The 25,447-nt window shown below is 47.4% G+C and overlaps 1 protein-coding gene across 1 annotated transcript; it reads left to right on the top strand.

The window, feature by feature from the left end:
• Positions 1 to 1,242: 1,242 nt before the first annotated feature.
• Positions 1,243 to 24,509, top strand: carm1 (coactivator-associated arginine methyltransferase 1). Its single transcript, XM_084438179.1, has 16 exons — positions 1,243 to 1,392; positions 4,022 to 4,147; positions 4,546 to 4,652; positions 5,434 to 5,538; positions 6,155 to 6,265; positions 11,352 to 11,529; positions 11,829 to 11,919; positions 15,701 to 15,782; positions 16,435 to 16,520; positions 18,832 to 18,921; positions 19,595 to 19,732; positions 20,665 to 20,754; positions 20,916 to 21,028; positions 22,150 to 22,230; positions 22,440 to 22,508; positions 22,812 to 24,509. The coding sequence occupies exons 1-16, from the start codon at positions 1,251 to 1,253 to the stop codon at positions 22,949 to 22,951; spliced, it is 1,749 nt and encodes a 582-aa protein (XP_084294305.1). The 5' UTR covers positions 1,243 to 1,250; the 3' UTR covers positions 22,952 to 24,509.
• The last annotated feature ends 938 nt before the right edge of the window (positions 24,510 to 25,447 follow it).

Here is a 25,447-nt window from a genome sequence, read left to right as displayed (position 1 = left end):
CAACGGTCCATATAAAAACTTTGACAAATTGTGCACTCTTGATATATTAGTGCTCATTGCTCATGTCACAGCTAAGTACACAATGGATCTCTCTCTCATATATACTGTATTTGCCCATAGAGATCCATTGTGTACTTAGCTGTGACATGAGCAAGGAGCATTAATATCTCAAGAGTGCACACAGTCTGTATGGTCACTGACAACAGTAGTGCGAGCCTGTTACTCAGTGTGTGTATATAAGAATCGAGTAATGATCCTATTTTTATGATGTCATAAATGTTGATAGATAGATGTTCCTATCTATCTATTTTGGCTATCGTTTTGTTTACCTGATCCTTTTTACAGACGCTCTGCTGTTATACTTTTGTGGCTTTTATTTTTGTGCCAAACTCCTGTTGCCAAATGCTCAAGCAAGAAGAAAAATTTTAGTCTTCTGCTGATGCAGTTGAGTTTGTAGGTACAGTGAAGCTACATATCACTGAATGGTATCTGACACTTAGAAAGTAATTAAGCATCTCCCAGGTTGATGCTCTGAGTATACACCCAGAGTGGGTGTGTCCTTCTGGGTATGAGTTTGCCAACAAAAACACTGCATTAGCATCGTTAATGTTAGGAGCACTAGTATCTCAAGAGTGCACACAGTCTGTCAAAATGTTGATATGGACTGCTATATACAAAACATAAATACCTTAAACCTTAAACGTAAATCCCCTTATAACAGTGCTTATAATGCTAAATACTGTACCAAACTACTAGGCCTACTACTAGTGAAGAAATACCGTAGGGAAGAGATACCGCACTCACGTGGCAAGCACAGAGGCTCAGGAATTTCATTTATTATAGTTATAGCATGTACATAACTAACCCTAACCCCCCCCCCTCCCCCCTTTATCTATCCTATCCCAGCTTAATTTTATACTTATAGAAAGGGTACTTATTTTTTTTGTAAATGGTTAATTTGTAAATTGTAAATTTGGAATTGAGTATTAGAGTTCATCTGTAGCATAATCTTGGAGCCGGCAGCAACATTTCACTGTAACTGTACACCTACATTACATGTGACGAATAAAAGGAATCTTGAATCTCTTCAATATTGGATACGAGAGCAGACTTCGGCCACCGGGTGGCGGTACAGACGCGTGGACGGGTTTTCCTAGTGAGCGCATCCAGCGGAGAGCAGAGCGCCTGGATGTGAGCGGAGCTGAGCGCCACTGCGAGCTGAGCTGCCTGTCTCTGCCCCCAGATCGAAGATGGCGGTGTCGGTGTTCCCCGGCGTGCGGCTCCTCTCCATTGGAGACGCGAACGGAGACATTCAGCGTCACTCCGAACAACAGCCCCTACGGCTGGAGGTGAAAACCACACAGGACGCTGCTCTGATCAATTTATCCAACGGTGAGTGGATATGTGGCGGCCGGCTCGTCCCCGACTCGGCCTGTCCTGTCCTGGCTGATTTGGCTAGCTATCTAGCTGCTAAGCTAAAGGCTGCGCTATGCTGTCATTCCCGTGCGGGTCTCACGCATGCAAGTGTATCTAACGTTAGCATTTTAACGCTGTGTCTCAAACATGTGGATTAACCATGTTATATAAGTAGCAAACTAGCTAGCTTGGTTGGATATAATCCAGCCAATGTTGTGTTGTTGCACAAAGTCGCTAGCTAGTTGAACAGCCAGGGCAGGATGGGGATAACTAGCTAGCCTAGCTAGCTCTCATGCAGACCACGTTGTCTCCTCTCTCGTCTTCAGAAAGCCTCCCCGAGTCTGCTGCATACTTCGCATTAGCTAGCTAGTAGTGGTAGCCATGCATGGATAACATCATGATAGCAGAATTGTTTTCAGGCAGGCAGCGTATCACGTTTACACCACCAATTTTGGTCTGAATCGTTCCTGGCTTCTACAGTAGCTAACGTTAGCCAGCTAGGCTAGCTATATTGTTGCAATCACGGCTCAAGCTACACACGTTAGGTAGCCTAGCTAAGCAGCAATTAGCCGTCCAGCTAGCTAACGGTACCTACGCATGTATTTGCCCTTCATGCCCGACTAGCATCAATTGCATCTTCGTATTCCCTCGTCTTGTATTTCACTGCCTCGCTATATGAATCTGGACCCATTTGGCGAGCGGTGTCCATCTTGCGTTTTGTTTGAGTGAGCGGCGTTTCGGCCAGATCATCAGTGATTAGCCAACTGGTGCTTACGTTAGCTAGCTAGCTCTGCACACCGAGACTGGGTGATTAGCTCGCTGAGGCTAACGTTAGCTAGCTATCTCTGCACACCCAGACTGGGTGATTAGCTAGCTGGTGCTAACGTTAGCCAGCGAACCCTAGATGTCTGCTTCTTTGTGGACTCGCAGATAGCCGCGTAAATTATTGACTTGGTTTTGAAACAATTTAGCGCGATCCAGTGTAGCGTTGGGAGAATAACAGCCGTGGTGTTTGTGGGTTAGCCAGGCCAGGCCAATCTTAGTGATGCTAAAGGTACATTCATCTTTGTTCTCCCCTGAACAATAGCTTCCCCCGGCCGCCCGCTCGCCTGCAGCTTTTGTTGTAGGAGAGGGACAGAGAAAGATGCGCTGGTGATGGATGCACCGTTTAAGCAGCATTATAGCCTTATGTTTTGGTTATATAACAATACTTCTCCGTAAGTAGCGTTTGAGATGTGTGTGATGGGTGGTTATTTCTGTCTGGCCCGGCCAAGTTCTAGGTGGGTTGTGTGTGAGAGACATTCGTTGGGTCCGGGCCCATAAACGCAATTTCCGAGCTTTCGTGTGATGATGGGTAAATGTTTCCATACCAGGGGCCCCATTGATGCCCAGCCACACAAAACAGGGATGGAAACCCCCAGCCAATATGATTTATTTTTTGTGTTCATTTATTTTTACCTGCCCACACTATTGTCATATACAGTACATTATTTATATTGTAATAGGTTGTCACCTGTCAAACCATCATATAGACTTTTTTTTACCCTGTGAACTCTTGCATCTTTCTGTTGTGTAAGATAGTTAGGCAGTTTTTAAAGCTTTTAACTTTGACATGGCAAATCTCTAGAGCAGGGCATGTTGAGAGTGCAGGTCGGAGAGAGGGAGATGATAGTAAATATTTTAACACATGCTCTCCAGCCTAAGATCTGTGCTCTGACAGATGGGCATGCCCACACATAGACCATCCATAGCCAAAACACTGGTGTGTCACACATGGGCCGGTCTGTTGTCTCACGATGATTTGAAACGATACGTGTTGGTGGTGTGACAGCAACATGCTTCTAATCTGAGAGCGGCTCTTAATCCAATAACAGATGCTGGAATGGATTAGCTAAAATGAGATTATAGGAAACACTGCACCCACATCTAGCATGCAGCAATCTTAATATGTGTCCATCCCAACACACACACTCACTTTCTCTCTCACACACACACACTAATGTGATGAGACCATGGAGGAGATGGTCAGAGTCCTCCTAAAGGTGCTGTTGCTGTACCCTGTTCTGTTAGGTCAGGCCTCATGGTCGGAGGAGAGGTGACACAGTTGGACTTGTGATCTATAATGGCCGGATGGTTAGGTGTCCCTGTAGTCTTCCACTCATCTGAGATCACTAGCACTCTTGTAGATGTCAGACTTGGCCTGACCGTTTCATCAGGCTGGGCGTCGATGCATTTTATGGAGGGATACCAGTCAGACATAGGGCCAGCTGACTACAGAGATGCATGTACCCAACAAATGGAAGTCACAGCTTTTGTGAATATCCAGAACCCTGGGGATAAAGTTACCACAGAATCGCCTAACAAGATCTAACCTATTTCTCAGAATGAATGAATAGGCCTATCATATGGCTCTAGTGACGCTTTTGTGGTTAATAGCAGGTCACGTGATTGAGCTGTGATGATGTCACGTTGTTTGACTGCTGTGTGTGTGTGTATGTGTCAGTTGTGTGTGTGTATCAGTTGTGTGCGCGTATCAGTTGTGTGCGCTTATGTCAGTCAGTCAATCATAGGTGTTGATCCTAACGTGTGTGTCCGTGTCCCACAGCGGAGGAGACATGCGTGTTCAAGTGCTCGGTCTCCAGGGAGACGGAGTGCAGTCGTGTGGGGAAGCAGTCGTTCATCGTCACCCTGGGCTGCAACAGCGTGCTGCTCCAATTCTCCTCCCCCGCAGGTAACCGTCGGCGTACGCCACCTACCCAGGGCTCTCCGCCGTAGCCTGGCCAGCTGACCCGTCTGTCTGTCTTATATATGTCCTATTGGCCCCAGTCTTCAAGAGATGCTTGGAGGGGGAAAAAAATATGAAGTCAGCGGCCAATAACCTAATTTGTAAATTTGTGGCCATTTGTGGTCTGTCAGTCTCTGTTTTAGCAAACCAGAAGGGCTACTGTGGTGTGTGTCTTGTACAGTAGAGGTGTGTGTGTGTGTGTGTGTGTGTGTGTGTGTGTGTGTGTGTGTGTGTGTGTGTGTGTGTGTGTGTGTGTGTGTGTGTGTGTGTGTGTGTGTGTGTGTGTGTGTGTGTGTGTGTGTGCGTGTGTGCCCCCTTAACGACAGCTGGCTCTGTGTCCTCAGAATTCTCCTCGTTCTACAACCTCCTGAAGAACTGCCGTGGTCACAGCACAGAGCAGTCAGTCTTCAGTGAGAGGACAGAGGAATCCTCCGCTGTACAGTACTTCCAGGTACACACACACACACAACCCTTTTACCCTTGCACACGGTGTGTGACAACCTTACACACCTGACTTCAAAACCAGTGATCATATGAGAAGTAAGCTCAGCTTCACTTTTTAAGCAGTACAGCCGCTTCTATATGTGACGTGTGTGGGTGTGTGGCATGAGATTTAGACCAATCAGGAGTTGCCACTGCCGTCATCGCTTAGATATTTACACAGCAGGAATCATGAGAACCAGATGAACATTTTGAGATATAATATGTGAAAGTACTGTGAAAACTGTGACAGTTTGCTGTGGATATTTTCAAATCCCCAACTGCCACCACTCTAACTGAACATTCCATCATTCATTTCAAAACTTAAGTGCAGCCACTTCTATAGGTGACGTGTATCTGTTATTTAGACTGTGTTTCAGGAGGTAGAGGGGTCGTCCAATGATCGTAGGGTCAGCGGCTCCAATCCCGGCTCCTCCTGTCCACATGTCGAAGTGTCCTTGGGCAAGACACTGAATCCCAAATTGCTTCCAATGAACAGGCTGGCACCTGGCATGGCAGCTGCCGCCATTGGTGTGTGAATGTGGGTGTGAATGGGTGATTGAGAGGCCTTCATTGTGAAGCGCTTTGGATAAAAGCGCTATATAAGTGCAGTCCACTTACCATTTAGACCAATCAGGAGTCACCACTAGCATTGCACACCAGCACTAGAGGGAAGTAGAGATTGCTCATAAACCTGCACCGCCTACTTCACCTCTCTCTCTACCCCTTCCTCTCTCTCTCTCTCTCTCTAGTTCTATGGCTACCTCTCTCAGCAGCAGAACATGATGCAGGACTACGTTCGGACAGGGACCTACCAGCGAGCCATCCTCCAGAACCACACAGACTTCAAGGACAAGGTACTGGTCCGTTGGCCCGGTTCTGTTCCAGCTCCCAGGACCAGAGCTCCCCGTAGCTGAGGCAGAGAGACTGGACAGGGTGGTGCTGGTGACGGGGATGTCATCGCTCCACCGCTTTCTCCAATAGGCTGAGTTGGAATTCTGGGCGCATCTTAGCGAGTTGAGATGATGATGGTGATAGTATGGTGTTCCTGTGTATAGGTGGTGATGATGATGATGATGATGGTATGGTGTTCCTGTGTGTAGGTGATGATGATGATGGTGGTATAGTGTTCCAGTGTGGTGTAGGTGTTGCTGGACCTGGGTTGTGGTTCTGTAAGGGTGTGTGTTTGATTGTGGACGTGTTCCTGTGTGTTGGTGGTTCTGTACAGGTGTGTGTTTGATTGCGGACGTGTTCCTGTGTGTTGGTGGTTCTGTACGGGTGTGTGTTTGATTGTGGACGTGTTCCTGTGTGTAGGTGGTTCTGTATGGGTGTGTGTTTGATTGTGGACGTGTTCCTGTGTGTAGGTGGTTCTGTATGGGTGTGTGTTTGATTGTGGACGTGTTCCTGTGTGTAGGTGGTTCTGTATGGGTGTGTGTTTGATTGTGGTGATTGTGGACGTGTTCCTGTGTGTAGGTGGTTCTGGACGTGGGCTGCGGTTCTGGCATCCTGTCCTTCTTCGCAGTACAGGCGGGAGCCAGGAAGGTGTACGCCGTGGAGGCCAGCACCATGGCCCAACACGCAGAGGTCAGTAACACACACACACACCTATATAGATCCTCCTTTTTTCACCCTACTGATATACCCCCCTACTGATATACCCCCCTACTGATATACCCCCCTACTGATATACCCCCCTACTGATATACCCCCCTACTGATATACCCCTCTACTGATATACACCCCCCTACTGATATACACCCCCCTACTGATATACACCCCCCTACTGATATACCCCCCTACTGATATACACCCCCCTACTGATATACCCCCCTACTGATATACCCCCCTACTGATATACCCCCCTACTGATATACACCCCCCTACTGATATATACCCCCCTACTGATATACCCCCCTACTGATATACACCCCCCTACTGATATACACCCCCCTACTGATATACACCCCTACTGATATACCCCCCTACTGATTTACACCCCTACTGATATACACCCCCCTACTGATATACACCCCCCTACTGATATACACCCCCCTACTGATATACCCCCCTACTGATATACACCCCTACTGATATACAACCCCTACTGATATACACCCCTACTGATATACACCCCCCTACTGATATACCCCGCTACTGATATACCCCCCCCTACTGATATACCCCGCTACTGATATACACCCCTACTGATATACCCCGCTACTGATATACCCCCCCCTACTGATATACCCCGCTACTGATATAGACCCCTACTGATATATACCCCTACTGATATACACCCCCCTACTGATATACACCCCCCTACTGATATACACCCCTACTGATATACACCCCCCTACTGATATACACCCCTACTGATATACACTCCCCTACTGATATACCCCCCTACTGATATACACCCCTACTGATATACACCCCTACTGATATACACCCTTACTGATATACACCCCTACTGATATACACCCCTACTGATATACCCCGCTACTGATATACACCCCTACTGATATACACCCCTACTGATATACCCCCCTACTGATATACACCCCTACTGATATACACCCTTACTGATATAGACCCCTACTGATATACCCCCCTACTGATATACCCCCCTACTGATATACCCCCCCCTACTGATATACCCCGCTACTGATATAGACCCCTACTGATATAGACCCCTACTGATATACACCCCTACTGATATACACCCCCCTACTGATATACACCCCTACTGATATACACCCCTACTGATATACCCCCCTACTGATATACCCCCCTACTGATATACACCCCCCTACTGATATACCCCCCTACTGATATACCCCCCTACTGATATACACCCCCCTACTGATATACCCCCCTACTGATATACCCCCCTACTGATATACACCCCTACTTATATACACCCCCCTACTGATATACTCCCCCCTACTGATATACACCCCTACTGATATACACCCCCCTACTGATATACACCCCTACTGATATACTCCCCCCTACTGATATACACCCCTACTGATATACACCCCCCTACTGATATACACCCCTACTGATATACACCCCCCTACTGATATACACCCCTACTGATATACACCCCTACTGATATACCCCCCTACTGATATACCCCCCTACTGATATACACCCCTACTGATATACACCCCTACTGATATACCCCCCCCTACTGATACCCCCCCCTACTGATACACCCCCCTACTGATACACCCCCCTACTGATATACCCCCCTACTGATATACCCCCCTACTGATATACCCCCCTACTGATATACCCCCCTACTGATATACCCCCCTACTGATATACACCCCCCTACTGATATACACCCCCCTACTGATATAGACCCCCCTACTGATATAGACCCCCCTACTGATATAGACCCCTACTGATATACACCCCTACTGATATACCCCCCCCTACTGATATACCCCCCTACTGATATACCCCCCTACTGATATACCCCCCCCTACTGATATACCCCGCTACTGATATAGACCCCTACTTATATAGACCCCTACTGATATACCCCCCTACTGATATACACCCCCCTACTGATATACCCCCCTACTGATATACACCCCTACTGATATACACCCCCCTACTGATATACACCCCCCTACTGATATACACCCCCCTACTGATATACACCCCTACTGATATACCCCCCTACTGATATACCCCCCTACTGATATACACCCCCCTACTGATATACCCCCCTACTGATATACACCCCCCTACTGATATACCCCCCTACTGATATACACCCCCCTACTGATATACCCCCCTACTGATATACACCCCCCTACTGATATACACCCCTACTGATATACCCCCCTACTGATATACCCCCCTACTGATATACCCCCCTACTGATATACCCCCCTACTGATATACACCCCTACTGATATACCCCCCCCTACTGATATACCCCCCCCTACTGATACCCCCCCCTACTGATATACACCCCCCTACTGATATACACCCCCCTACTGATATACCCCCCTACTGATATACCCCCCTACTGATATACCCCCCTACTGATATACACCCTACTGATATACCCCCCTACTGATATACACCCCTACTGATATACACCCCCCTACTGATATACACCCCTACTGATATACACCCCTACTGATATACACCCCCCTACTGATATACACCCCCCTACTGATATACACCCCTACTGATATACACCCCCCTACTGATATACACCCCCCTACTGATATATACCCCCCTACTGATATATACCCCTACTGATATACACCCCCCTACTGATATACCCCCCTACTGATATACACCCCCCTACTGATATACACCCCCCTACTGATATATACCCCCCTACTGATATACCCCCCTACTGATATACACCCCTACTGATATACACCCCTACTGATATACACCCCCCTACTGATATACACCCCCCTACTGATATACACCCCCCTACTGATATATACCCCCCTACTGATATACCCCCCTACTGATATACACCCCTACTGATATAGACCCCTACTGATATACCCCCCTACTGATATACCCCCCTACTGATATACCCCCCTACTGATATACACCCCTACTGATATACACCCCTACTGATATACACCCCTACTGATATACACCCCCCTACTGATATACACCCCTACTGATATACACCCCTACTGATATACACCCCTACTGATATACACCCCTACTGATATACACCCCTACTGATATACACCCCCCTACTGATATACACCCCTACTGATATACACCCCTAATGATATACACCCCTACTGAGCGCTCACGCTTAGAATGCTCACTGTGAGTGCATTTTCAAAACACTTAACGTTCTGCTCATTCTGAGCGCTGATCAACCGTCATGTCAAAAACATTCACCAGAAAATGGCTACGCAGTAGTAGGTAGGGCTGCTCGATTAATCGGATTTTAATCTAGATTAAGATCTGGGCTGTCAACGATCATTAAAACAAAATAATCGCCATAAAACGATTTTGCACAAATCAAGTGCACCCTACACTGCAGAGCTATACTGTCTCCCATGGGAGAAATGTATCTAATCCAAAGAACATTGTTAAAAAGAAAAGCAAGTCAACATTTAATAAATTAATTGTTATCAAAGTCAATGTATAATTTGATATGTTAAGAAAATGTTAAAACTTGATAAAAAAATAAAAAAAATCAATGAATAATCGTGTTAAATAATCGTGATCTCAATATCAATCAAAATAATCGTGATTATGATTTTTGCCATAATCGAGCAGCCCTAGTAGTAGGTGCGTTATTCAATGTTTTGACATTTCTGATGTGAGCAGTAAAATAAGCTTGCGGTGAAGTAGTAGTAGGTTGGGTCTTTATTAAGCAGAATTGAATGTAAGCCTACTTTTGCCTAGTTGTTGCTGTAGGCCTACAGTTTTGATTTGTTTGCTGCTGTCTGTTCTATGTTATCGTTTTCAGCTATTACGTCTCACTTTCTGCTACTAAGTTATTTAAGAGGTTGTTGAAAAGATAGAAAGCATATAACATGTCCAAAGCTCCATATTAAAGAGGAGGGTAAACAACATTGCTTATTCAATTGAATTGTATTTAGGCCTAATTGAATTGTATTTAGGCCTAATGGAATTGTATTTAGGCCTAATTGGTGCTGTAGGCCCTCAGTTTTGATTTGTATGTTTGTCTTATGAGCTCACTTTCAGCTTTAAGTTATTTAAAAGGTTGTTGAAAGATAGAAACGATATAACATGTCCAAAGGTCCATATTATGCAGGAGGGCAAATATCATTGCCTATTCAATTGAATTGTATGTATTCATTGTGAGCATTGGGTTTTAATCCGAAATGTTACCAAATAGGCGCTTTTGCTTTTGGAAATCCTCCGCCACCGTCTAGAGTAACCAACTGAGCAGCCCTAAGCCCTTTCACTTTCCTTCGCGAATGGTCTTTGCAAACTATTTTACAACTTTTTTCCGTTAGATTTGTGTTTGCCCCAAACATTTGAAGAAATAAGTGAATTGTGTGAAAGTAGTTTGGTGAACTGGACGGTTAGAACGCGCACTCAGCTTAGGGAGTAGCAGAGGGATGGAGAGAAGCAGATTGCTATACACACACTCACACACACACTGCCCCAGAGGGATAGAGTAGCAGAGAGGGAGAGAGACGCACACTGCCCCGACACACTGCCTCGACCCAACTCAGAAATACGGCTCATTCTTAAAGTACCGATACTAATAAAATGGGGTATTGTAGCGTTTTTGACGGCAGGGTATCGCGGTACCTTTCTAGTATCGGTATACCATGCAACACTACTGGGAAAGTAATACATTGCATAAGTAACTAGTTACTTTTGGCTTGGAGTAATAAGTAAAGTAACAATATTACTTTTAAAAAGGGTAATGAGTAATAACTAATATATTACATTTTTTTGAGTAACAAGCCCAACACTGGTTAAGACACACACACACACACACACTCTGCAGTGCCCACGTAACCCACCTCCCTCCCTCTCTCTCACTCACTCCTTCTCGTCACTTCAAGGTTGGCAGGTCTGTAGAAAGTTGACTGTGTATTTGAATGATCTCCCCATCAGACTACACATGCAGGCGCACCCCCTCTGACCCCCCCTTCCCTCTGACCCCCCCTCCCTCCCCCAGGTGCTGGTGAACAGTAACCGTCTGGGCGACCGCGTAGTGGTGATCCCTGGCAAGGTGGAGGAGGTGACGCTGCCAGAGCAGGTGGACATCATCATCTCAGAGCCCATGGGCTACATGCTCTTCAACGAGAGGATGCTGGAGAGCTACCTCCACGCCAAGAAGTTCCTGAAGCCCAGCGGTGAGTGCCAGGGAGGGAGGGAGGAACAGACGAGGAGGGAGAGAGGTTTGGAGTTTAGGGGGAGAGGAGGTCTGGTCAGAGAGGACTAGAGGTTAACAGGTCGCCTGCACTCCAAAATGTTCCCGGATTTCAGGAACTTTTTTCAGGTTAGCTTTCAGGTTGTTTGGGAGAGGGATTTGCAAGGAGTCGGAATATAACCAGAAAAAAAACACCACACCACTAAATATATCGAAAGTTTAATGACCGGACTGGATGGGTGCATTATTGGCGACTGACTTCCTTGTCCCTTGGTGTCACAGGTAAAATGTTCCCCACCATCGGCGATGTCCACCTGGCGCCCTTCACAGACGAGCAGCTCTACATGGAGCAGTTCACCAAGGCCAACTTCTGGTGAGGCCCGGAGGGAGGGAGGGAGGGAGGGAGGGGATGGAGGAGAGGAGAGGACGGGGGACTGGCCTGGGGGCGGGGAATAAGTACTGAGGACTATGAGGAAGTCAGGGCGCTAGGGAGAGAGAGAGAGCCTTTATGCTAAGGTAATTGACCTCAAAGCTGCATTAATAGAAAAAGAACAAACCTGTGTAGATAAAGGAAGATTAATGTGGGACAAGTTGTGCACACTGCGAGAAATTCTGTACCAGAAGACAGGAGATGGTTTTTATATTGTATTGTTAGAAGGCTTCTCACCTTATTTCAAGGAACTATTCATGGTAGACAATGGAACACTTTGGTTTCCCTGTGACATTTGTTAACATGATTAAGTGTATGTATGCCAAAACAATGTGTCAAGTTAACATAAATGGACTTTTGACAGAGGAAAAGCATAAAGAGGGGAGTGAAGCTGGGCTGTCCTCTTAGTAGCGCCTGATGTGTGTTGGCAATAAGCCCTCTGATGAAAATAATTAAAGATGATGTGCGCCTGAAGGGAATTCCTCTGGCTGGACTAGAGATCCATCATTTCTGCTTACGCAGATGACATTACAGTCTTTATGAGATCGCAATCTGAATTAGACATTGTAAAAGAACATTTTAATTTACATCAGTCAGTTTCAGGAGCCACTTTAAACCAAGAGAAATCTGAGGCAGTATGGATGGGGTAACCCGACATGGAAACCCCCTTTGATATAGAAATGAAGGATGAAAGTAAAAATTTGAGCTTAATAGTGAGTAACGAAAATTCTGCACAAAGAAACTGGGACAATAAAGAGATTGAGATTAAAGAAGTAAATAAATGGACAAATAGAACAACCACATTCAAGTCGAGGATCAACATCATGAAAATGTTCATTTTAAGCAAATTGATGTTTTTGAGTACAGTGTTTCCACCTACTGACAAAACTGTTAAGAAAATAAACAAAGAAGCTTGCCGGTTGGTATGGGGCACTACCAGAGAAGTAACAAAACCAGGACTCCTTTTTAAGCCTAGAATCTATGGAGGATTAGGCTCCGTTAACTTTGGTATTGAATTGATGATTAGTTTGTTTAAGACAGTAGCAAAAGGCATAAGTAGAAATGTGAACTGGATTGGTTATGTCACTAAATGGAAGCACAAAATAGGGAGAGGTAGAAAAGACATCCCATACTACAAGCTCATATACAGTGACTTTCTAAAAAAAAAAAAAAAAGAACATCTACAAATAGACTGGTGCACACAATCAAATAAACAAATAGACTGGTGCACACAATCAAATAAACAAATAGACTGGTGCACACAATCAAATAAACAAATAGACTGGTGCACACAATCAAATAAACAAATAGACTGATGCACACAATCAAATAAACAAATAGACTGGTGCACACAATCAAATAAACAAATAGACTGATGCACACAATCAAATAAACAAAAAGACTGGTGCACACAATCAAATAAACAAAAAGACTGGTGCACACAATCAAATAAACAAAAAGACTGGTGCACACAATCAAATAAACAAATAGACTGGTGCACACAATCAAATAAACAAATAGACTGATGCACACAATCAAATAAACAAATAGACTGGTGCACACAATCAAATAAACAAATAGACTGATGCACACAATCAAATAAACAAATAGACTGGTGCACACAATCAAATAAACAAAAAGACTGGTGCACACAATCAAATAAACAAAAAGACTGGTGCACACAATCAAATAAACAAATAGACTGGTGCACACAATCAAATAAACAAATAGACTGATGCACACAATCAAATAAACAAAAAGACTGGTGCACACAATCAAATAAACAAATAGACTGGTGCACACAATCAAATAAACAAAAAGACTGGTGCACACAATCAAATAAACAAATAGACTGGTGCACACAATCAAATAAACAAATAGACTGATGCACACAATCAAATAAACAAATAGACTGGTGCACACAATCAAATAAACAAATAGACTGATGCACACAATCAAATAAACAAATAGACTGGTGCACACAATCAAATAAACAAAAAGACTGGTGCACACAATCAAATAAACAAAAAGACTGGTGCACACAATCAAATAAACAAATAGACTTGTGCACACAATCAAAAACAAATAGACTGGTGCACACAATCAAATAAACAAATAGACTGGTGCACACAATCAAATAAACAAATAGACTTGTGCACACAATCAAAAACAAATAGACTGGTGCACACAATCAAATAAAGTGGGAAAAAGAAACCACTAAGAGAGGCTCAACAGTAAATGTCAAGATTCAATGCTTCAGCTTTTAGCACCATTAATGATTCAATTACATTGCAGTCATATATATATATATATATGTAAAAGAAAATATGATTACTATCATATTATATATATATAAACAGTGGAGAGCTTTCTGGGTCAACCTGATCACTGGATTATTATCACCTCCTCCAGTCTCCTGCCCGTGCACAAACGCAATAATGTTTTCTCTCTTTAGAAATCACTTAAACCAGCTTATAGAAACGTAGAAATCATCCTCTCCTAGGCTCTCTGCCAACTCTTCTGCCATTTAAAGGCTCAAGGGGGCATTGTGTGACCAGGCATTATCAATCTCCTTGACAGGGACAGCTTCGACCACAGGCGCACGTTCAAGAAAGTTTCGCTGCTGCGTCTTGTTGGCTTGTTTTGGCAGCTTGACAGGCTTCAAAGAGATGTTTTTCATTGAGAGATAATGAAATAATTGAAATGACTCAAATTATTTTTACCATCATGATTTCAGTGCACGCAGCACCTAGCCCGACACTCGGACTGAATTGCCATTTAGTTTCCCTTCACATTTGGAGAAGGTCTGGAGCCAGGCTACACTGGCCAGAAAGCAGACGGGTTGCCGCCAGGCGAAGTAGCCATCATGGGAAATTTATCAGTTCTTCCATATATTAAATTACATGAGTCATTTAGCCTACGCTGTTATCCAAAGCTACTTCCAATAATTGCATTTAACGTATGAAAAGCCAATGTACTACTACTTGCCAGAACTCACAAGTGCATTTCCTTTCTAAATCAACTGACTAAGAGCATAATCTAGTGGAGCGTGTGACGGATGTGATATGTGCGGAGAACGACAGTTGGTCATCCAGGGTCACACCAAGATTCCTCACAGTCTTTGAGTCGGCGTCACCACTGTGTCTTCAATGGTGATGGCCAGGTCGCGGTGCGGGCAGCCCTTCCCCAGGAGGAACAGCAGCTCCGTCTTGTCCAGATTGAGCTTGAGGTGATGTGTCGTCATCCACTCTGAGATGTCAGCCAAGCACCCAACTATGCTTGTCTCCACTTGTGTGTCAGAAGGGGGAAATGACAGGACCAGTTGGGTGTCATCAGCATAGCAGTGATGGGAGAAGCCGGGTTCCTTGATTACTATAAATGAATTATTTAAACAGCATTTGTATAGGAATGGTCCTTTCCCAAGCTTTTTGATCCACATAAGCTCTTCACTAAAAGCGGTTTCCACTGTAGCGCTAAAAGTTTCTGGTGTGGCTGCAGCTCCTCCTGTCCACATGTCGAAGTGTCGTTGGGCCAGACACTGAACCCCAGAATGCTCCCAATGAGCGGGGCTAGCACTTGCATGGCAGCTGCCGCCATGGGCGCGTGAATGGATGAATGAGAGGCTTTCATTTTAAAGTGCTTTGGATTAAAGCACTATATAAGTGCAGTGCATTTACTATTTATATATTGAAATATTAATAGTCTCTGCCCCCCCCCCCCTCAGGTACCAGCCTTCCTTCCACGGGGTGGATCTGTCAGCCCTGCGGGGGGCGGCGGTGGACGAGTATTTCCGTCAGCCCATCGTGGTATGTAACGCACACACACACACACACACACATATACTGTACACACACGCATACATGGAGGGGGGCAGTGTGTCAGGATAAGAGGAGGAGGTGTTTTGAAGGGGTACACGCGGACAAGACCTGTTTATGAAGGATCACGTTCCTGTGTGTGTGTGCGTGTGCGTGTGTGTGTGTGTGAGAGAGTTGCAGAATAAGAGACGGCTTGTTGTCAGCAGTAAATAAGTCAGCTGCTTTTCTTGAGTTGTGGATGGTGGTGGTGTTTGTGTGTGCTCTCCCTGCCAGACTGACACAGAATCAACACTACCAGAATAGCTCCTAAATCCCTGCCCATCTCTATTACTCCAAGTCTCAGACGCTGTTACTACTTACACACACACCCTCTCCCGTCTACTGGGTGAAAACTCATAGTATGTGTTAATGCACGTGTGTGATCCCAGTCCCCCCAGCGGTAGCCAGCTCTGCCGGCCCGTCCTGCCTGCTTCATGCCTGCTCTGGGGTGACACAGCTGGGGGTGCGAGGCCCAGCCGGTGGGCCCGGTGCCAGCGAGTGGAGCCTCTGTTCTCGTGCCGGCACTGCCAAGCCCCCTCTGGGCGCAGGTCGTTTCCATGGGGATGTGGGCAGTGTACTGACTCCTCTGTCTCCCTCCCATCAGGACACCTTCGATATCCGTATTCTAATGGCTAAATCAGTCAAATACACAGTCAACTTCCTGGAGACCAAAGAAGAGGATCTGTACAGGTGTGTGTGTGCGTGCGTGCGTTTGAAGAGGGGCTGTACAGGTGTGTGTTTGAAGAGGGGCTGTACAGGGTGGGGTGTGTGTGTGTGTTAGGGCTGGGACTTTTGCCCAAAAATCATATTCGAAGTTCGTTTATTTATTAATAATAATATTCGAATATATTCGAATTATTATTAATAATATTTTTTACCATTAAATTCTTACAGAAAGACCTACCTAGGTTTTAAAATAAAGTTGTGCACATTCTGTCCACTAGTGGGCATTGTATCATAGGCAATATCGATAAGCAATGATGTTTTCAGAATGATTTTTTTATCAGATGTCTTAGTTATATCAAGATTAACTGCGAGGGGAGTCCCAGCCCAGCTGATAACCCTCCGTTGCGGGTTGGGGGGAAGCAACGGTCGGCTGGGATCCTGCCTCTCATAGTTAACCAGCAACTGGTCAGTGGACGGTACCAGGCAGCCTACGCTATGTCTGAATCAAAGAAGGTTATCAAACTAGCTGGCTAGGATCATTTAAGCATAACAATCCAACGGCTCCAACTCCCCCAAAAGAACCCCTCCAATGCACAAGCACCAACCCCAATAATAATAATAATAATAATAATAAGCACAAGCTACCGAGTGCAACGTTAGCCTTGCTAACGGAGATAATGCATTTGGAGGAGAGTTGCAGCTGGTGCTAAACGAGGCAAAGGAAGAATATTTTGTGGACTATTATCACATCCATTTCACAGTTGGGATTATACAGAAAGGTGAGGATCGAGCGTGTTGGATGACCAACTCAAATGCCTGGCTAGCTCAATATTGTTGTGAGCCGGAGCCCGTCGCTTTCACTGGATGACTCGTGAAGCATGCTTCATTTATCTCGCATACTAAACATGTTTTCGTGGAGTAGTACAGGTATGTACTAAATCGCATGTAGTAGGCGAGTTGCAGTATGTACTATATAGTATATGGACATTCGGACACGGCCCAAGCTCCTTGGTAAGGGCTGGGTAAGGGCGATCAACCTCCTTGTTTACATTTTTACTTGCTTACCGATTGGCTATTTGGATCCTGCCGTCACAGTCATACAACGACTATTTTTTAGTAACTAGTTAGTAGTTACTAGTTAAGACAACGCCTAAATTGCCGTGGTGCAACCGAAATTAGACACCAAACTAATATGCGACTAACTAGTAGCAACTAAGAGTTTAGTCAGTGTTTAGGCATGACTACATGCTTGGGTTTATGGTGCGTTCCAGGCAACCCGTAACTCGTGTTTTTCCGACGTCCTACACGTGAAAATGCTCTGGAATGGCAGTAGCCTACATCGATCTGTACGAGTTCACGGGTTTGACTGCCATTCCAGAGCATTTTCACGTGTAGGAGGTCGGAAAAACACGAGTTACGGGTTGCCTGGAACGCGTGCTAACTAACGTCACCTCCTACAGGAGCCCAGGTGTCCAATAGCCTTGCTAATGAGCTCGCGATTGCAACTTCACCAGGCGTGAAAAACCCTCTGAATCTGAATCAAAAGCAACGTTTGCTAGCCAACACATTTACAAAAAATTATGCGTATAACAGGTTCGAATATTAAGGGCTGCCTAATATTCGTTCGAATACCAGTATTTCTGTCAATATTCGAATTATATTCGAATCCCGAAGTTCGGACTCCCAGCCCTAGTGTGTGTGCGTGTGTGTGGGAGAGAAGAGGGTCTGTACAGCTGTGTGTTTGAAGAGGGTGTGTACAGGTGTGTGTGTGTATAAAGAGGGTCTGTATAGGTGTGTGTATTTGAAGAGGGTGTGTGTGTTTGTTTCAAGAGGGTCTGTACAGGTGTGTGTCTTTGAAGAGGGTCTGTACAGGTTTGTGTGTGTGTATTTGTTTGAAGGGTGTGTGTGTGAAGAGGGTCTGTACAGGTGTATGTATGTTTGAAGAGGATCTATACAGTTGTGTGTGTATGTGTGTGTTTCAAGAGGATCTTTACAGTTGTGTGTGTGTGTGTGTGTGTTTGAAGAGGGACTGTACAGGTGTGGATGTGCTTGCATGCGTATTTGTTTGTATGCGTCTGGGGTGTGTGTGTCTGGGGTGTTTGTATGTCTGTCTTGGGTGTGTGTGCGTCTGTCTTGGGTGTGTGTGCGTCTGTGTCTTGGGTGTGTCTGTCTTGGCTGTGTGTGTGTCTGTGTCTTGGCTGTGTGTGTGTCTGTCTTGGGTGTGTGTGTGTCTGTGTTTTGGGGGGGGGGGTGTGTGTGTGTGTCTGTGTCTTGGGTGTTTCCCCCTGCTCCTCATCAACCGTTAACCCTCTCCTCCTGGCTCCTCCCCCCTCAGGATAGAAATTCCCTTTAAGTTCCACATGATGCACTCAGGTCTGGTCCATGGCCTGGCCTTCTGGTTCGACGTCGCCTTCATAGGATCGATGTAAGTAGCCCCCTGGACTCGGCCCACCACAGCCACCCATGGAGCGTTAGTGAGGTCTCTCTGTTGTGCTCAGTCAGGATTCAGTGGCCCGTCTCTCTCTCTCTCTCCCCCCTCTCCCTCCCTCTCTCCCCCTCTCCCTCCCTCTCTCTCCCCTCTGCCTCCTTCTCCGTTCTCTCTCTACCCCTCTCCCTCCCTCTCTCTCCCCTCTGCCTCCTTCTCCGTTCTCTCTCTACCCCTCTCCCTCCCTCTCTCCCCCTCCTCCCTCTCTCTCTCTCTCTCCCCTCTCCCTCCTTCTCCTTTCTCTCTCTCTACCCTCTCTCCTTCTCTCCCTCTCTCCCTCTCTCTCCCCTCTCCCTCCTTCTCCTTTCTCTCTCTCTACCCTCTCCCTCCCTCCCTCCCTCCCTCCCTCCCTCCCTCTCTCTCTCTCTCCCTCCCTCTCTCTCTCTCTCTCTCTCTCTCCCTCTCTCCTTCTCTCCCTCTCTCTACCCTCTCCCTCCTTCTCCTTTCTCTCTCTCTACCCCCCTCCCTCCCTTCCTCTCTCTCCCTCCCTCTCTCTCTCTCCCACACTCTCCCTCTCTCCCCTCTCCCTCCTTCTCCTTTCTCTCTCTCTACCCTCTCCCTCCCTCTCTCTCTCTCTCCCCCCCCCCCCTCCCTCTCTCTCTCCCCCTCCCAGGATGACGGTGTGGTTGTCCACGGCCCCCACGGAGCCTCTCACACACTGGTACCAGGTGCGTTGTCTGCTGCAGTCCCCGCTGTTCACCAAGGCCGGGGACACACTGTCCGGCACCGCACTGCTGATCGCCAACAAGAGGTGAGGGGCACACTGACTGGAAGAAGCGTGTGTGTGTGTGGGGGGGGGGGGGGGGGGGGGTTCTGTGTGTTGCTGGAGATCAGTGTGGATGGCTCCTCACCCAAAATGCAGCCATGTGTCATATGTTTTTAGGAGCCATAAATTGACAAACATCATATGTGTATGGTCATGGCACAATTCAAACCGAGTCAAGAAATTATTTTTTTCCTGCCGTTCACTACCGTACATATTTTTTTCAGAAACAAGGTGCCATGGTACAGCTCTTCCTGCTTCCTCTTATGCACTCAAAACCGAAGTGGCTAAAGTTAGGTAGCTGCTAGGTAGTAACTAAAGTAAGCTAGCAGCTAGGTAGATACTAAAGTTAGCTAACAGGTAGATGGATACTAAAGTTAGCTAGTGGATAGGTAGGTGCTAAAGTAAGCTAGCGGGTAGGTAGGTGCTAAAGTAAGCTAGCGGGTAGGTAGGTACTAAAGTTAGCTAGCAGCTAGGTAGGTACTAAAGTTAAATAGGTACTAAAATTAGATGGGTACTTCAGTTTGGCCACTGGTCATCTGTGTCACCACCACTATGTGATGGGATACTGCCTCTAATCGTTGGTAGTGAACCCACACACCTTGAAAATGGTCGGTTAAAATCAGTCAACTGCCGCGTTCCATAAAAATAGCTGAATCTAAATCGATCCCGGCGACTGCTGGACTGACGCCAGCGTGAGAACAATAGGAGCTACATCACTGGAACGTGGGCGTGGCCTAACATGCAGCGCTTGCGTCTCCTTGGCCTAACATGGCGGCGTGGCCTTCAGAGCGCTTGCATCTCCGAGTGTTGAATCTGCCTCGGTCTTTATTTCCTCTTTTCTGTCATTGCTTTTTGTTTATTTGTTTGTTTTTCAACATAAACAGGTCCGTTTAACCCCCTACCCTCTTCCCCAACAGACAAAGCTACGACATCAGTATTGTTGCCCAAGTGGACCAGACGGGCTCCAAGTCCAGCAACCTCTTGGATTTGAAGAACCCCTTTTTCAGGTGAGTTGGTATCTCCCGCCCAGCTGCTGGCCGGTCACGTCAGCCCGTACCATTCAGGGTAAAAAGTGGGGGAGGGGGGTAGAGAGAGAGAGAGAGGAGGAAGCTCCCTCTCATTGGCGCGTCTGCTGTATGTATGTGTGTGTGTGTGTGTGTTTTTGTAGGTACACAGGCAACACCCCCACCCCCCCTCCTGGGTCGCACTACACCTCCCCCTCTGAGACCATGTGGAACACGGGGGGGGCCTACAGCATGAGCCAGGGAATGGGCGTGGCAGGTAAATACACACACATAGACCACACACACACACTGTAGAGACGCACTGCATGGGCCAAGTGCACGCTCACACAATAGTGTAGATGAAGGACACACACACACCTAGATACACGGGACTGGAACCAAACGCTAGCGTTGATTAGCCACTGCTAGTCTGGTAGCGTCAGTAGTGAATGACAGTGGGGATGCATGCTCTCTCTCTCTGAGGAGATAAGACTCTCTCTCTCCCCATCTCTCTCTCTCTGAGGAGATGAGACTCTCTCTCTCTCTCTCTCTCTCTCTCTCCCCGAGGAGATGAGACTCTCTCTCTGAGGAGATAAGACTCTCTCTCTCTCTTCCTCTCTCTCTGTCTCTGTCTCTGAGGAGATGAGACTCTCTCTCTCTCTCTCTCTGAGGAGATAAGACTCTCTGGAGATACGACTCTCTCTCTCTCTCTGAGGAGATAACGGACTGCTCTTTCTCAGGGGATAACGGAGTGCTCTCTCTCTCTCTGAGGAAATAACGGACTGCTCTCTCTCTGAGGAGATGGCAAACTGCCCTCTGAGGAGATAACAGACTGCTCTCTTTCTCTCTCTCTCTGAGGAGATAACAGACTGCTCTCTGAGGGGATAAGACTGCTCTCTCTCTCTGAGGAGATAATAGGATAACAGACTGCTCTCCCTCTCTCTCTGAGGAGATAACAGACTGCTCTCTCTCTCTCTCTCTGAGGAGATAAGACTGCCCTCTCTCTGAGGGGATAACAGACTGCTCTCTCTCTTTCTCTCTGAGGGGATAACAGACTGCTCTCTCTCTCAGGAGATAACTGACTGCTCTCTCTCTGAGGGGATAACAGACTGCTCTCTCTCTCTGAGGGGATAACAGACTGCTCTCTCTTTCTCTCTGAGGGGATAACAGACTGCTCTCTCTCTCTGAGGAGATAACAGACTGCTCTCTCTCTGAGGGGATAACAGACTGCTCTCTCTCTGAGGAGATAAGACTGAACTCTTTCTCAGGAGATAACAGACTGCTCTTTCTCTCTGAGGGGATAACAGACTGCTCTCTCTCTGAGGAGATAAGACTGCTCTCTCTCAGGAGATAACAGACTGCTCTCTCTCTTTCTTTCTTTCTTTCTCTCTCTTTCAGGGATGCCTACAGCCTATGACCTCAGTACAGTCATCGGTGGCAGCGGCTCGACGGTGTCCCACAACAACCTCATCCCCCTGGGTACTGGTACCACTCCACTTAGGTTCCCGTCTACACACTTCTCTTTATTGTAGTTCATTATTTTAAGTGTGTGTGTGTGTGCGTATGCGTACCCGTACCCGTCCACGTGTGCTTGTAGCGGTCTCTCCCTGACCCCCCTCTCTCTCTCCTTCTCCTTCTTCTCTCTCTCTCCACCCCCCCCCCCCCCTCTCTCTCTCTCTCTCCTGTAGTGAACACAGGGATAGTGAACCACACCCACTCCAGGATGGGCTCCATTATGAGCACAGGAATCGTCCAGGGTAACGACAATGATGATAATAATAACAATAATGATGGTCCAGTGTACGCTACTCTGTCCCCTACATTCGATGGTTCCCCCCGCGTTCCTCGTGTCCTCTGTCTCCTAGCTGCCACCTCGAGTGTCCCCCCCCCCCCCCCCCCCCAAACGTGTCCTCCTCCGGCGGGTAGGAGACAGGACACGAGGGGTGACTGAAGGATCTCTGGAGCTGCGCGCCCGTGTGATGTTTCTGTGTAACACACAAGATGTCTCCGAATCTAACTTCGAACTCTTGTTTGCGTCCCTCTCTCCCTCTCGTCTCCAGGAGCTACGACTGGCCAATCGGGTCCTAGCAGCAGCAGCACTCACTATCCCGTCACCAACCAGTTCACCATGGGCGGACCCCCCATCTCCATGGCGTCTCCCATGGCGATACCTAGCAACACCATGCATTACGGGAACTAAGGAGATCTCTTGGGCCCCGCCCCCCCACCGCCCGTCCCCCTCTGCATGTCTAGGCCCCGCCCCCCCCCCCCCTCCGACCACAGCCAAAACCAGTATACCAAAACCAGTGCTGTCGTTCCCCCGTCAGCACCGCCTCCGTTGTCGTCCTCTCCGTCACCCCATGTTAACGCTCTCGTATCCGTCCCGACAACGCCCACAGACACTGTCCGTTAGCCGAGAGCTCGATCCCTCCTTCCTCCTCCTCCACCTCCTCCTCTTCTCCCTCCATGTGCTGCAGCTACGCTACGATGCCACGCCCAGTCCAGGCAGCAGGGGGCAGCACTCCCCCGTGTGAGAGATGACAGTGGTGGAGGGGGGCGGAGGGGAGGGGGAAGACATGGACTTAGTTTAACTGGACCTTTGTATGCTTCACACGCACGCTCGCTCGCTCAGAGACTCTGGATTCAAAGTGGAAGGACTGTAGAGCAGGAGTCATCTCCCCCTCTCTCTGGGTTCCTCCCTCTCTCGTTCTCCACTCGTGCTCCTGCCTCCGTCTGTTTTGGAAGTCGGACCGCACCCCACCCCCCCTGGCAGCACTTACCAGCAACTGTCACCCTCAACTGCCCCCCCCCCCCCCCCCCCCCTCCTCTACAGACCTGCACTGGAAGGACATGGGGCCTTATTAACTGTGTAGTAGAACACTACCAACCACCCTCATTATGTTTTCACCTCCCTGTAGAGAACACTTCTGTATAGACTCACCCCACCTCGACCGCGGTCGGCCATCGTTGTAGTCTTTATAGGAAAAACGCAGACCTAGGCTAGACGTCTGTTTTTATAGGAGAACCCTCTAGAACCCGAATCTCAGTCGAGAATACCCGCGGGACCCTGGAAGTTGCAACGGAACCTCGCCTCTAGTGGGGCTGATTGGCTGTTGAGGTGTGCCCATCTCTGGCCAATGAGCTCCAGGGACGGGGGCAGCATGCCCTGCCCTAGCCAAGGTGACGGAAGGGTCTGTTGCCCCCGGCTATAGGAGGAGGGGGGGGGGGGGGGGGGCGCAAGCCGGCAGGAAGGACCAAGGACTCTGGCGTCGGCGTCTGGAGCTGCAGAACTGGATCAGATGTCTCCTAGTTTACATCCTCGCTCCCTGTATCCTAGTTTACCTCCTCGCTCCCTTCCGCTCGCTCCTCTGTGTTGCGACTGAGACTGAAGGTGAGACGAAAGCGGGGCGGAGTCACACCCCCTCCCTCCCTCGCCAACGATCTCCAACATATCACCTCTCCCCAGACCCTCTGCCCAGACCCCCCCCTTCCCCTCCCCCACTATCAGGCTAGAGCTGTGATTGGCCATCCTCCGGACAGAGACTTCATGGACATGTATGCATCGCTTCCAGTCTCACCTATTTTTTTTTGGACTGAGTTCATTTTGAATTTATGATTTAGCAGTTTTAAAGAGAAAAGTGTCTCTTGTTAGTTTGTAGGTGTAACCTTTTTTTGTCTTTATTTTATTTTTTCTTTCTTTCACAAAAAAGCAACAAACAACAAAAAAAAGGAGCAAATTAAATGTTGGTGGAGAAGTTCCCAAAAACCATCCTGAATCACGTGGTCTGGTAGTATTTTACAGCTGCATGTTAGTGTGTGGTAGCTAGCCTAGCGCTCACCTGCCCTTGTTAGTGTGTGGTAGCTAGCCTAGCGCTCACCTGCCCATGTTAGGGTGTGGTAGCTAGCCTAGCGCTCATCTGCCCATGTTAGGGTGTGGTAGCTAGTCTAGCGCTCACCTGCCCATGTTAGGGTGTGGTAGCTAGTCTAACGCTCACCTGCCCATGTTAGTGTGTGGTAGCTAGTCTAGCGCTCACCTGCCCATGTTAGTGTGTGGTAGCTAGTCTAGCGCTCACCTGCCCATGTTAGTGTGTGGTAGCTAGTCTAGCGCTCATCTGCCCATGTTAGTGTGTGGTAGCTAGTCTAACGCTCACCTGCCCATGTTAGGGTGTGGTAGCTAGTCTAGCGCTCACCTGCCCATGTTAGTGTGTGGTAGCTAGTCTAGCGCTCACCTGCCCATGTTAGTGTGTGGTAGCTAGTCTAGCGCTCACCTGCCCATGTTAGTGTGTGGTAGCTAGTCTAGCGCTCACCTGCCCATGTTAGTGTGTGGTAGCTAGTCTAGCGCTCACCTTCCCATGTTAGTGTGTGGTAGCTAGCCTAGCGCTCACCTTCCCTTGTCATCACAGCTTTTGCTCCGTGTCCTCAGGAAGTACGACTATGAGTTAGACCCCGTTTCTCCTGCTGTCTGTCTCTTGTTCAGTATCCTTACATTAGCTGACCCTTTTATCCAAAGCGACTTATAATAATTGCATTTTAACATGGGTAGTCGGTGTACTACTCACCAGAGCTCACAAGTGTATCTCCTTTCTAAACAAGTGACTAAGAGCATAATCTAGTGCAGAAGGCAAAGTGAAGAATAGCAAAATATAAATACAATAGTTGCTTACGTTTGAGATCATCTAACTTCCGTAGTTTGACG

Source organism: Borostomias antarcticus (genome assembly GCF_949987555.1).
Source record: "Borostomias antarcticus genome assembly, chromosome: 5".
Classification (NCBI taxonomy): Eukaryota; Metazoa; Chordata; class Actinopteri; order Stomiiformes; family Stomiidae; genus Borostomias; species Borostomias antarcticus.
Note: the sequence above shows the minus strand (reverse complement) of the source record. Positions and strands in the feature narration are given on the sequence as shown.

Coding starts and splice junctions, on each gene's coding strand:
- carm1 (XM_084438179.1), top strand. CDS start 1,251: ATGGCGGTGTCGGTGTTCCCCGGCGTGCGGCTCCTCTCCATTGGAGAC. Junction 11,530..11,828: donor GAAGTTCCTGAAGCCCAGCG/GTGAGTGCCAGG, acceptor TTGGTGTCACAG/GTAAAATGTTCCCCACCATC. Junction 16,521..18,831: donor AAAGAAGAGGATCTGTACAG/GTGTGTGTGTGC, acceptor CTCCCCCCTCAG/GATAGAAATTCCCTTTAAGT.